Here is a 14209-nt window from a genome sequence, read left to right on the forward strand (position 1 = left end):
CTGAAAACGGGCACGCGACGTAAACCCAGAATGCCCTGGGCGGTACCTTCTAGCTTCACGGAAGCGAGGTCTGGAAGAGGAGGGAACCACCTGACCCTTGGAAGAAGGCCGCGGCCTATCCTCGGGTTACCGCTGGGGTTTAGCATCCCCCAGGCCCTTGACAATTTTCTCCAACTCCTCACCAAATAGGAGAAGGCCCTGGAAGGGCATCTTCACCAACCTTTGCTTAGAGGCCATGTCAGCCGCCTAATGCCGTAGCCATAGAAGGCGGCGAGCGGACACCGCCACAGACATCTGTTTAGCCGAAGCTCTGACCAGATCACAAAGGGCGTCGGCCAAAAATGACAAGGCCAACTCCATCTGCGATGCCACCTCCACAAGGGGCTCCACTCCATCCCTGGGCTGTTCCACTGCCTGTTGCAACCAAGCGAGGCAGGCTCGAGCAGCATAACAACTGCACACAGACACCCATAAGGATAGGCCTGAAATTTCAAAGGACCGTTTCATTGCTGATTCCAGCTGTCGGTCCTGCATGTCCTTCAGGGCGACCCCTCCCTCTACTGGGAGGGTAGTCTTCTTCGTCACAGCCGTGACTAGGGCATCCCTGCCCATCTTCAAATCCTTGCTCAAAGCCTACCTCTTCAATGTCGCCTTCGGCACCTAATCAGTTTACTTCTATTCAGGAAATCTTGACTGCCCCAACTTGACATTTCGTCCTTTAGATTGTAAGCTCCTTCGAGCAGGGACTGTCCTTCTTTGTTAAACTGTACAGCGCTGCATAACCCTAGTAGCGCTCTAGAAATGTTAAGTAGTAGTAGTAGTAGTACTTTAGGCACGGCCAAGCCTGCCAAGTGCTAAGAGGGTATATGTGCCCCATTGCCCTGGCAACTTTCAAAGGCCCCTCGGGGTCAGCCCATTGAGTCAAAATAAGCTCTTGGATGGAGTCATGCAAAGGAAAGGCTCAAGCAGGCTTCTTAGTACTTGTCATCCTCGGATTACCAGAGGAGGCCTCGCCAAGCGCAGGATCTTCAATAGAGAGGGCCTGCAAGGCGTCAGAAATAAGCGCTGGCAGCTCATCGCGGTGGGAAATCCTAACCGCGGTGGAATCATCTGGATCCAGTGGCAATCTGGCACCTTCCTCTGGCTCCTCAGACCACGAAGGCCTGCCAGACCCCTCAGAATCCCCACAGCCCGACCACGGGGGTGGGGGGGAGGTGCACCACTCTACGCTTGTCCTGCAGCCAACTGTCTGAGAAAAAAACCCAGCCTCCACCGGAGGGGAACCAGGTAGCAACGCAGAGTCAGACACCTGCGGCAGAGCCCTCTTTAACACGAACGCTTTATGTAAAAGCAACACAAACTCAGGGGAGAAAGGCTCACCCTGTTCTCCCGGTTCCAATCTGGGGCAAGCAGCTCCTCTGGTAACCTCCATCCGAAACTCCCCTCCGGCCTCAGACCCCTCCGCTCTGCGGGGGTCGGACTATGCAGGAAGAGACATCGCTCGCCATGCTCGTGCCGGCCCGGACGTCTGAAGAGCACAATCTACAGAGCCCCGCTGCTGATTTGCACTTGCCACAACGTGAACAGCGCTTAACAACCTCCGCAGCCATCGCCGAAAACGGCGGAAAATTTCAAAATGGCGGATTCGCGCTAAAAACGCCCTGATCGCGGGCCCTACCCAGAGGAGCTACAAGACGCTCTTACCTCAACAGACCGAGTCCCAGAGCTCCGGTCACGCTGCACAGACAGAAGATAGCCTCAGAATCGCAGCGCTAACAAGCGCGTTGCATTTTTTTTTTTTTTTAAACGCTGTGAGTAAAGTTAGAAGCAACAGCTACAGAGGCACTCGAGGTCCAGAAGCGTGGAAAAGGCAGAGACAGGGCAAACCTATATGCCTGCATCTACATAGGGGGAAGGGTAAGGCAGGGAAAGGGCTAACCTATGTGCCTTTAAAGTGGAGCTGCAATAGCCACAACACTCCTGCTAGAACTGGCAAAAGCACAGGAGCCACCCCAGGCAGATTCTTGAAGGAGCTGAATAAGCTGCGTCCAACCCTGCTGGGAGATGGAGAATACTGAGAGGCAGATGGAGCTAGCCGTCCAGGAGGCACTATGGTTTTCAGTGTTCTCTATCTCCCCCTGCTGGTAGGTGGACACAACCCATTCGTAATGGATTCATCTGCTGCTGATAAGGAATAAATGGGTTTGCTAGTTCATGCCAACCCTAAATTAGAGAGGCCCAATTTAAGCACAGTTGTCCGAGGCCTAAAGATTTCAGTCTGTAGATGCATTTATGCTATTCTGAATATTAAAACTACAGTAACAAATTGGGCATGTCTATAGTTTTGCGTGATTAGGTGGGATTTCAGCTTCTCTGGTTCTTAAGATTCTTGGACAGAAATTCTGTAGAGTTTCATGCCAATTTTTAATACCATTGTTTTGCCTGGTCTATTCCCTTTAATGAAACTAGATTAAAACACCTAACAAACACTTGTGATCTCGTTCCTTGTGTTCTGTTTGAGCTCATTTGTTTTGGGTTTAGAATTCTGCCAGGTATTTGTGATCTGGCTTGGAAACAAGATACTGGGCAAGATGGACCTTTGGTCTGACCCAGTATGGCTATTCTTATGTTCTGTACTGGTGAAAGAATGCCTATATGCTTATAAGTTTACAAGCAGAATGCCAAGTTACATTCTGCATGGACTCTTGCTCACTGAAACACTAGTATTGTGAATAAAGCGCTTGCAACCAGAAGATTAATGTGAGCTTAAGGGTAAAATACATTAGCAGGCAGGAAACAGTTTAGTTTAATGAGATTTGATATATCACCTACAAGAGCTTATCAAGGCGGCCTGCAAGGGAATTAAAAAAAAAAATGGAGATTCAAATCTGACTTGGGTCTCCAACATCTCGAATGGTTTGCTGGTAGCTACAGGAAGCAACGGACCCAATTAAATTGGGGGTGGGGGGGAGAGAACTATGACACACAGGTCTAAGACAAGACAATTTAAAAAAAGGAAGACATTCAAGCAAGGAACGCTATTATTTCAGATTTTCTCCCCAAATACAGACGATATGGCTGGGGAGTGGGGGGAGAAAGTATATGGGTGGTCACGTGAGGATATGTAAGATCAACCCCACTACCTTTTAGCACAAGGCTGATGGGCAAAACAGACAATGGTACAAACTGGATCCTATTTAAGTTTTATAACTCATGGCTGGTAGGAAGAAAACAAAACCCTCACTACCAGTGCTGGAAATTAGATTTCAGGACACAAACCTTGGTGACCAAGACGCATCAAAGAGGCAACTGAGATAGGAAGGCACCCTAATAACATCAATGGAAGCAAAGCACTCATCCGAAGAATGGCAACCGCTTGTTCAAATTTGTGAGCCACAAAATCTCCTTCCTTCCTCAGGAAACCACACACACCGCAAACCCCAGCTAATCAGGTTTGAGAAACCACTATCTATATAAATAATTCTCACCTCAAACATTCTGAAGCTCACTCTGTGGCAGGGAAACACTGAAGCCCTGCACTTAGGCTGTCACCACTCACCTCTCACTGATAGACCCACCCGCAGCCAGGCCCCTCCCGCATATAATTTGCTACCTCAATGTTCTAATGAAGCTGCAACTTCCGGTTTTTGAGGTGGCAGAGATCAGAATTTTTCCCATGTTTGCTCCACCCTCGCGTCAAACGTGATGACGTCGAGGGCGCCGTTTCGCCAGCAGGGCCGTCGGGCAACGGAGTCAGCTGTTCGCCCGAAACCACAAAGTTGGACGAACGCAAGGCATTAGGCAGGCAGCCTGAAGGTCGGAGCCAGCGAGGGAGCCAGCCAGCCCGGACGAACGGAGGGAGTGAGGCAGGCAGCCAGCCAGAAGGTCGGAGGCAGCGAGGGAGCCAGCCAGCCAGTCTCCACGTGGCACTGCAGGAGGGGGCCCACCACCCTGAAGCACGGAGGGTAAGGCCAGGAAAAAGGGGAGGGGGATGGGAAGGAAAGGGCCTTGCTAGCGCCCGTTTCATTGGCCTCAGAAACGGGCCTTTCTTACTAGAATATAAAGAAACTACAGACCTCACAGCAAACCCTGAAGAAAGTCACAGCACGATGGCAGACATGTTGGTTCCACTTACTCAGATGCAGCAAAACTCCAACAACTGCAATAATCAAGTTCTTAATTCTCCATCTCACTACTTCTAGTGTTTTACACGCTTGTATCAAGGCTTAACCTCACTAATCCTCATGGAAAGCAGGATTTCCTTAGCTATACACTATATAATCAAGTGCACAAAAATTGGTCTAATAAGAGTCCAAACCTGATCACATTTGGATGTTTTCTAAGTAGAATATTTTAGTACAATGTAGAGGTTTAGGAATCATCCTTTCTTCTCCCAATTTGAAAGACCATTAAGATCATAATGGATATGAAAAATTTATAGGAATTTTGCGTTATGCAATGTAAGTTGTAAGTTAAACACTTCAGATGTTCAAAAGCAAGAACCAAAACAAAGTTGTATTTCTAGATTTCTTAAACAGATTTGTTAGCATTGCTATTCACTCGGGTTAACTAATAAGCTTACACTTAGATCCAAACCACACACACTGGGCGAGGTAATTCATTTGGCCAAGAATAGAATTTTTGATAACGGGAGAGCCAGGAGTAAATGGTGGCTACTTGTGAAGAAGGGCGGGAAAAAGCAAGCTATGGAAAACTACGGCACTTCACCTAGGTACAGCAGGCACCTTTTGCAATTATTGAATTTTTCAACCAACATGCCCAGAACACTAGAACAGAGCTTTGCAACCTGGTCAGGACCCCAGATGGGGTTGCAAAACCTGTGTTTAGGGTCACAATCTGAGTGGGCACTCCATAGGTGCACCATTATTCTACTCTTTGAGAAAAAGAGAAAGGGGGAGGGGGGGGGTCAGAATTTTATTTGGCTGCTATCATAGGGTCATAGAAAAAATAGATGAGCATTGCAATAGAATGTCCCAATTTTGTCATGTACAGAGGTTTGATAGAACACCAATCACAAGTACAGTGTTGCTAAGTGATTAACAAATATAATTCTGAAGTGGAATGAAGAAGCAGCAATAGAGAAAAGAAGGGAGAATAAAGCAAGAGATGGAGGAGGTACTAGTTGAGACAATGCAGTTTGGAGAAAACAAAAGGGGGACAAAAAGGAAGGAGACATATCTTAACTGAATTTTCTTTCCTTTAGTCCTACCAGACCAGTCCAAGACCAATGGGTTATTATCCGCCTACCAGCAGATGGAGACAGAAAAAATTGTTCCAAGTGATTTGCCCTATAAGGATATCGTGTAGCCTAGTATATTCAGTATTTCAAATAGCCAAGCAATGCATAGAAGTCAGCTGTCAATGTGCCAAGCAGGCTCCAGCAGGAATAAATAGCGAGACTTTACATACAGGTATTTCCCTGTGTCAGGAGACATGCGACAACCACGCTGAGAAATGAAATCAGAAGACTTGATCCCTGCAAATAAAATAGAGAATAACAGAAGTTTTGGAGGTAGGGTGTCTGGACTGGTTTGGAAGGACTAAAGGGAAATAAAATCAAGACAATTTCTCCTTCCTTTGCATCCATAACAGACCAATGGGATGTAACAATATTGTCCCTTAGAAAGGCAGGGCTAAACATGAGAAACTAAACTTAGTTCCACGTTCTGCCATGTCAAACTGGTTACATGAAACTAGACATGAAAGAACTAAAAATAGGCCAAATAAGCAACCTGTCATTAGGAAGAATCCATAGCTTGAAATTCGGCAAAGGGAATGCAGCAGTGTTCACAGAAATGCCAGTGGCACTAACCTAGCCCCACTAGGATCACGAAACTAGCCAATAAGAAGAGTGTTCTTACCTATTAGACCAATAACATAACACACAAATCTATATCTCATATAGTTATGAAACAAGAAGACAGCAGAATAAGAGGAAAACGAACCTAGCAGGTTCCAAATAACCTGTTGGATACCTGGCTATCACCTGTAACCATCTTTGGTTCCACATCTACTTGATATGGACATATCGCCTGTTCAATCATTACGCTACCTAAGGGTAATATTGGACTCGCAACTCATCTCTTGAAGCGTAAATTTCCCAGGTGGTGCAAATAGTTTTTCTAACCCTTTGTTGTCTTTTTTCCAGTATGTACACTTATACAGGCATTCCTAATTTTGCAGTTGGATTATTGGAATTCAGTCTATGCAGGAATTACTACACAACAGAGACACTTGAGACCATCACTCAAGCTGCCCTGGTTAAGTTAGTAAACACTGTTCATTTTCTCTCTCTTCAAAAATGGTTAGAGTAGGAAAATGTCATTTATGCCTCCTCCTGATTTTTCCCCCTCATCACAAGTTCTTGGTCAAATGAATTCTGAAGCATATTTTAAGCCATCTATGCTGCCTCTTTGCCTCCGCTTTGTGATTTTCCTGAGGAATACATCTGTTGAACATACTATATGGACAGAAGAAATTTGGCTACCTGCAGCTAAATTGCAAATGCAAGGACAATTGGTTGCAATATCTCAACAGGAGGCAAATGGAAAACACAGCAAGGCATAAAAAGAAAGCCAATAGGAGCAATGCAATAAAGTATCTGTAAAAATGTACACCTTTAAAGAGAAAAAAAAAACAAGAAGTCAAAAGGTGATGTAGTGAAAGGACAATGATGGCTTTCGGGCATATTTTCAAAGCACTTAGCCTTCCAAAGTTCCATAGAAACCTATGGAAATTTGAAAGGCTAAGTGCTTTGAAAATATGCATGTCCAAGACTGCAAGCCAATTTTAATAATGTACAGACTAGCTGTATATTCTATAATCTCCTAATGCTGAGTTTGCTCACAGAACAAAATTTAGCTCAGCCCTTTTCACCTAAAAAAAAAAAAAGGGGGGGAGGATCTAAACTCTCTTACATTTGTATACATTCTTTAGATATTCCATATACTACTACATTTGGCTGTGTACACAGCAACTATGCAGAATTCCTCTTGCCAGCTAAACTTAAGGACCGTTATGATGGCTTACACCTCCCAAATTCAATAGCTCACAAACCCAAAACAGCAGCAATACTCTGAGTAAAATTTAATGTAAAATACTATATTCCGGGGGGGGTGAGGGGGGGGGGGAATGACCCATAAATTTTCAACCAGAACTTAAGCACAAATCTGCCTTATAAGTTTTCACGTGCATATTCGTGAAAGCTGTCCTCTTTCTCTCTCCCCACCTACCCTTTCCACCTCTGTTAGGGGGGGCCAGGGGGTGGGAAGAAGGTGAAGAGAGTTCACTTATTGTGAAACAGTGACACCTGGTGGTTGAATATAAGGTCCCCGATTACAGGTTTCCAGCAAGTCAATTCTCAGAACTCCAAGTCAACAGCATAGATCCCATACTGCTGGAACAGCACAGAAAAATAGCTCTCCAATGCTCAAAGGAAATATTCAAATTACATGCATGCTACAAATGCAAGAGGGAGGAACATGCTCAGCACATGCACAGATTTTCACAGTAAGCATAGCTCTTGAGTGCATGCATCAGCAAACGGCACAGCTCTTTTGCACCTTTAAATATAAGCTTTTCAACTTTTTTTAAATTAAATTTTATTTTGTTTTGTATTTGGAAGGCTTATATTTAAGCACAGAAAACAGGCACTAATGTGTGCTTTTTTCGGGTTTGCTTGGACTCACGCACATTTGTTGCTCAGTACTGACTTGCACAAGCTTACTTCTGCTTCAAGAAGAAAATCAAAACTGAGATTTTAAACAGAAAATCAAAAGAAATCCTCTCTTCAAACTTTCCACTGCAAGCTCGGAGCTGGCATTACTTTTCCAGGGTTTGTTCATGCGCTGTTCTCAGAGCATTGTTAATGGTGGCGTTTGCTATGCCTTCCCATAGTTTTGACTACAGTCATCTCTGCTGTGCATGTTGTTTCCTATGCTAAAGCCCTCCGAGTATGCCACACAAATTTTATATGCGCGCTATCCCTGTGCCAACTAGCCTTAACACTGGCAGTAGGTTTTGAGAAATCAGTTTGCAGAAGAGCTTTGATGTATGGCTCCAGCTAGGACTTCCGCTGTGCCGAGGCAGGAATTGATGAGGAGAAATAATCATCAGCTAGATACAAATGAAGGCTCATGGTGCTCATAGCCCAATAGAGGCTGGTTCCGATTGAAAAGGAAGGCCAAAAAGAGCAAGTAGAAGTTTACAAGTAAAAAAAAAAAAAAAAACACCCCCTTGCTCAATCATAAGACACCAAAGTAACTTGTGCTTTTTTCCTCATTTTCTAAGACTACATTTTGAGCAAAGGATTATTTGTTGTAGATATGGGGCAGACTAGTGGTTAGTATAGTAGACTGTAAATCAAGGGACCTAGGTTCAAATCCCACCAAGTACAGTAATCCAGTGGCTCTTTAATCTAATACCAAGAGGCAAAACTAAACTAAATAGTTGATAGACCTCCCCTGCTAGAAACAGATCTATTTCTTCACAAACTTATCTTAACCAACACCTTCCTGCCCCAACCTAATCTCGCCAACTTCCACCCTCAATTCTGTTCTGACTTAAATACCAGCCTCCCATCCTTTTCTTTCCATCTCTCCTTAATTTTATCCCTCCTTATCCTTTCTCCCAAATTACACTATCCTGTCTACTCTCTTTTATCCTAGTCATATATTATCTAGCTCAACTTATCATACACTACTAAGCCCAACTTTACATTGTTTTACTACTGTTTTATTAAAATTCTATTAACTTTGTATTTCAAATCTAATATAATAAAACGCACCGTGAACGTTCTGAAGTCACTCAAACACTCCCTGAAGGGTTCGTGGATTCATGGTGTGAAGCCAGCCAGCCGTCTCTGCCCCGCCCTCGCGTCAAACGTCATGACGTCGAGGGCGGAAAAAAAAAAAAAAAACAAATCGCACCCACGCACGGTGCGTTTTATTATATTAGATTTACCTCCGTGGTGGTGGTTCCGGCAGCGCAGCATCAGGGAAGGAGGTGGCGCTCCCGACATCTCTAGCCTTCCCTTCGCTGTGTTCCGCCTTCTTCTGACATCAAGGATGACGTCAGAAGAAGGCGGAACACAGCGAAGGGAAGGCTAGACATCGGGAGCGCTGCCTCCTTCCCTGACGCTGCCGGAACCGCCATGGAGGTAAATTTAAAAAGAAAAAAAAAGAAAAGGGATGTTGGGGGGAGAGAAGAGGGTGGGCCGTAAAGTTGAACAATGGGAGCGGGAGGGCAGGGGAGAAACGACAGCATGGATGCGAAGGGGGGGGGGGGGGAGAAGAGGGCGGGCCAGGCTGGGACATGGGAGAGAGAGGAGCATGGATGCGAGGGGGGGTCATGGAAGGGAGAGAGGGGAATTGCTGGAAAAGGATGAATGGAGGGGCAGGGGACAGAGGAGCATGGATGGGCATGGATTGGGAGGGCAGGGCTCAGAGAGAGAGGGGAATTGCTGGAAAGGGATGAATGGAGGGGGCAGGGGACAGAGGAGCATGGATGGGCATGGATTGGGAGGGCAGGGCTCAGGGAGAGAGGGGAATTGCTGGATAGGGATGAATGGAGGGGACAGATGGGCACGGATGGATATGGATTGCAGGGCAGGGCTCAGGGAGAGAGGGGAATTGCTGGAAAGGGATGAATGGAGGGGGCAGGGGACAGAGGAGCATGGATGGGCATGGATTGGGAGGGCAGGGCTCAGGGAGAGAGGGGAATTGCTGGAAAAGGATGAATGGAGGGGGCAGGGGACAGATGGGCATGGATTGGGAGGGCAGGACTCACACTCTCTCATATACAATGTCTTTCTGACTCTCACTCTCACACACTCTGTCTCACACTGTATCACATTCACTTCTCTATGTGCCACACAGTCACTCACACACTCGCTTGGTCTCATACATTCACTCTCACAGAGAATCTGTGTCTCACACACACTCTCTCTCTCACACTGTGTCTCACATACACACACTCTCATTCTCACACACACACTCTCTCACAAACACACTCACACCCAGACTCACTCTCTCTCTCACACACACACACTCACACTTTCACTCTGTCTCTCACACAGTCACTCTCACATACACTCTCCCAAACATACACACTCGGAGGAAAACCTTGCTAGCGCCCGTTTCATTTGTGTCAGAAACGGGCCTTTTTTACTAGTTACTATATAATCCGCATTGAGCCTGCATTGTGTGGGAAAGCGCGGTGTAAAAATGTAATAATAATAATAGTTTGACATACGTATTCAAAACATACAAATTAAAAAAAAGTCTACATTAAGAGAGTAGATTGATATTTAAATATAAAAATGAGAACACAAATAGAATATGATATTGAGATCATTGCATTACAAGGGCATACAGTACTAAGAAAGGGAAGGGAAAGGGGACTTGATATACTGCCTGAGGTTTTTGCAACTACATTCAAAGCGGTTTACATATATTCAGGTACTTATTTTGTGCCAGGGGCAATGGAGGGTTAAGTGACTTGCCCAGAGTCACAAGGAGCTGCAGTGGGAATCAAACTCAGTTCCCCAGGAAGAGGCAATCACCTCTGTAGGCCTCTATTTTAACGTACTAAGGAAAATTTAACATGTTTAGCCATTGAAAAATGGAAAGATGGGATCTTGGGGCTACACAAGTTAAAGTGAAATTACTTAGCACGTATTAAGTACCAGGGCTGTCGAGTTAGTACAAACCTTCAACTTTAAGACTAAGATTCCTCTATTTTTCTTCTGCCCGACTCAGAATCCAGCTCCACTTCCTACTGATATTAGGCTTTATATTTTTCAGTACTTTAGATCCAGAACAAAAGGTATGTATATATAAGTATAAAATTATGTTTACCATATATTATGCTTTTTTTATTTTGAAGCTGGAGTTTGTTTGTTTTTACTGATTTCACAGCCCTAGTAAATGCCTATATTATTGCAAAGTACAGAGCCTGTGCAGTAACTTTGGGAAGGTTCTCGGCATCTTCCCATATAACAATCTTACTGCGCAGTAAGTCCATCCATGCTATCTGCAACACCAAACGACAGAAAGAAGAGCCATAGCTCCGTAAATGAACATACACGAACTGCACTATGCAGACCCCCACCCTTAACAGAGTATGCAGTTAGAACATGAATTAGTGTGTGCTATCATATCCATACAGCAACAATTACTGTAACAGTGCACTAACAGTTAACCATGTGCTAATTCACATGGTAAAAGCTTCCTACTCATTAATAAAAAGGGCTCCACAATTGCCAAATTTGTTTTAATTTTCAAGTTCAATCACGTTGCAGATACTCAATTTTGTCAGGACACAAAACCAATTGGCTACCTGGCAAAGTCCATCTAAGAAAAATTAAGGCAAATGCTAAAATTAAAAGTTAATTGTCCATTAATCAGAAAAGCAATTGGCATATCATTTAATATTAAATTATACAATATTCCTCAAGTCTCTTATTTTCCAATTTCAACTCATGCTTTCTATTGAAACATAACCCCAGATACAGCTACACATCCAACAGATTAACCACGGTAGTCCAAAATGCCCTATAGATAATCAGGGGCCTTTTCACAAAGCTGTGTTAACTTATAATGAACACTTAACACAGGAAAAATGGCCTAATGAAGAAAACCTAAAGCATTCTGCATTAGTTTTGCTATTTGTGCACATAAAGTGAACAGAATTTTGGAAGGGGTTGTGTCAGGGGTGGAAAATGGGCATGAAAGTGCTATCCAGCTACTGCACTGACATTACCAGCAGGCTCACTGGTTAGTGTGTCTATGTGAGAGCCCTTAGAACCTCTTAAATAGGAGGCAGTAAGTGCTCCTGTGGTGTTTTTTTTTTTTAATGGCCATGCGCTAATGCTAACAGCGCACAAATTCAATAAACAGAAAAACTGCATCCTTCTCTCCTCCCTCACCTAATCTTTGTACATTACTAATTGTATCTGATATCATGGAATGATTATGTCATAACCAAACTCTGTAAGCCACATTGAGCCTGCAAATAGGTGGGAAAATATGGGATACAAATGTAATAAATAAATGCCAAAAATGGACTTAGCACACAGGAAACCCTGCATTAGGGCGCGCAAAGCCCATTTACAAGCGCAGCTTAGTAAAACAGCCCCCAAGTACCTACAAATTCATTCTCTAAAAACCCTAAAGAGAATATTTACTCACCTGCCACACCCCTACTATGGCATTTGCTACTAATATAAGTAATATTACAAAGGGTTCTACGAAGGCTGTAACTGTTTCTTCACCTTCTTCAAACCATGCCAGTACCTGCAGAAGAAAAGATTGCATTTAGTGAGGACATGTTCTTGCCTTGCAAACTTTACAGAAAAGTCAATAGGTCAGGAGTTTATTTCTGCATCTATACTACTGTTTCAGAAAAACACAGCTTCCATGTGCTATTAAATGGTGCCAAGCAATTTTTGCAGTTCCTTAAAACATCCTCATCAATCCTCTCATCTTTTGAGCACAGACACACTAGAGAAGAGTCAAACAACCTCACAGGACTCTCTCTGTGATACTTATATAACCAGTGGAAACCATATGCGATAGTGTGCAGTTCTTGTTGCAGATTGCTCCCACAAAGGGAAAGTGAAGAGTTGTTTAAAATAAAAGTGATGGTTTGCCATGCAAAGAATCAGGCTTGATTGCTAAGAACAGCTTCTGAGACGATGGGGCTCATTTTCAAAGCACTTAGCCTTCCAAAGTTCCATAGGTTTCTATGGAACTTTGGAAGGCTAAGTTCTTTGAAAATATGCCTCTATGATAGTTGAGCAGTCTCCTAGGTACTGCAAAAATGGTAATATCTAGTACCAGACTCAGGGGTACATACAAACCAGGATTTGGAGGCAACCATGGTATTAATACAGTGATTAGATTACACAGGAGTATCCTATTAGATGTCTTTTATATATTCCTGAAGAGCTAATTAAAGCTATCCAAGCAGTATACAATACTTTATCTGCCCACCATTTTAAAAATGTAAGAAAACCTATGAGTAGTTGCGACTGAAGGCTTATAGCGTGCCATAACCCTGAAAAGTGACTACTTCAACTGATCTGGACCATCCAAAGTAGGAAAAAACTGCCAGAAAATTATAAATTTTATATTATATATATATATATATATATATATATATATATATATATAAAATTTTCTTTTAACGTTCAGTCATTTAGTAAGCTCTTTGAGCAGGGACTGTCCTATGTTAAATTGTACAGCGCTGCATAACCCTAGTAGCGCTTTAGAAATGTTAAATAGTAGTAGTAGTAGTAGTAGTAAGGGACAGGATGTGAATTTCTGAAATGTTACAGAAAGTGCATTTATTATTTAAGAAACAGACTCAAGTTTACATAGGACTGCAAAGGGCTATCACGTTAGAAAATTTGGAACTAACCAGGTTAGGCCAGGGGTTTCCAGAGCATAAAGCCAAATAAAATGTGTCCGATAAATTAACTTTCGCCATATATGAGAAAAAGATTGCGTTAATGTGAAATACTCCAGCGGAAAACCCAAAAGGACAGCAAGTTTGATATTCAGGTTCTCTGGAGAGTTGACCAGCTACTTCTTTCCAAGTTCATTCCTTAAATCTTAACATAAAACATTCAGGCAGAACTGCAGCCAGTTATCTATTTACATAACACACTGAAATGAAACCAAAAATTACTAAAAACATGGTATGGCTGTTCTACCTAATGCAACAGACTTGAGAAACCTCAAATGATATCAAGTTAAAAAATTGTCATGTCTCTGGGTTTTATTCAGTCAGCTACTGAAGAGCTAAACTTGCTTATTACAATAGGGAAGACAGGTGGAGGTACTTTGGTTAAGTGCCAACCTTGTCTGAAAGAAAAAACTGATTGCATTTACTAAGAGAAAAGGTTTTAGAGGACCGTTACCACTTCAGGTCCAATTTCCTAGTGAACACAGACATCAAAGGCAAAATTACAAGCCTCTCCAACCTAAAAAAAAAAAAAAAAAAAATCGGCTCTCTCTCAGCATGCTCTGTTAAACTAAAACAAAACATTCTCTAGAGAAGGATTTCTAATATTTATGCTGGTTTAGTAATAGTGTGTTATGGCATAGCAGCAGGAAGTTGATAGTTCATGTTCATCAGCACTGCAATTCTCACTCCACTGGTTGGCTAAATTCAGACTCCAGATACA

At 43.3% G+C, this 14209-nt stretch overlaps 1 protein-coding gene across 2 annotated transcripts in view; it reads right to left on the reverse strand.

The window, feature by feature from the left end:
* ATP2A2 (ATPase sarcoplasmic/endoplasmic reticulum Ca2+ transporting 2) overlaps window positions 1-14209 on the reverse strand; it is a 158446-nt gene that overhangs the window by 137629 nt on the left and 6608 nt on the right. For both annotated transcript variants that reach the window (XM_030220199.1, XM_030220198.1), the window contains exon 4: window positions 12210-12314. In XM_030220199.1, the coding sequence (XP_030076059.1) occupies window positions 12210-12314 (105 nt within the window). The remainder of the gene's footprint in view (window positions 1-12209; window positions 12315-14209) is intronic.

This window comes from Microcaecilia unicolor, chromosome 11 (genome assembly GCF_901765095.1).
Source record: "Microcaecilia unicolor chromosome 11, aMicUni1.1, whole genome shotgun sequence".
Classification (NCBI taxonomy): Eukaryota; Metazoa; Chordata; class Amphibia; order Gymnophiona; family Siphonopidae; genus Microcaecilia; species Microcaecilia unicolor.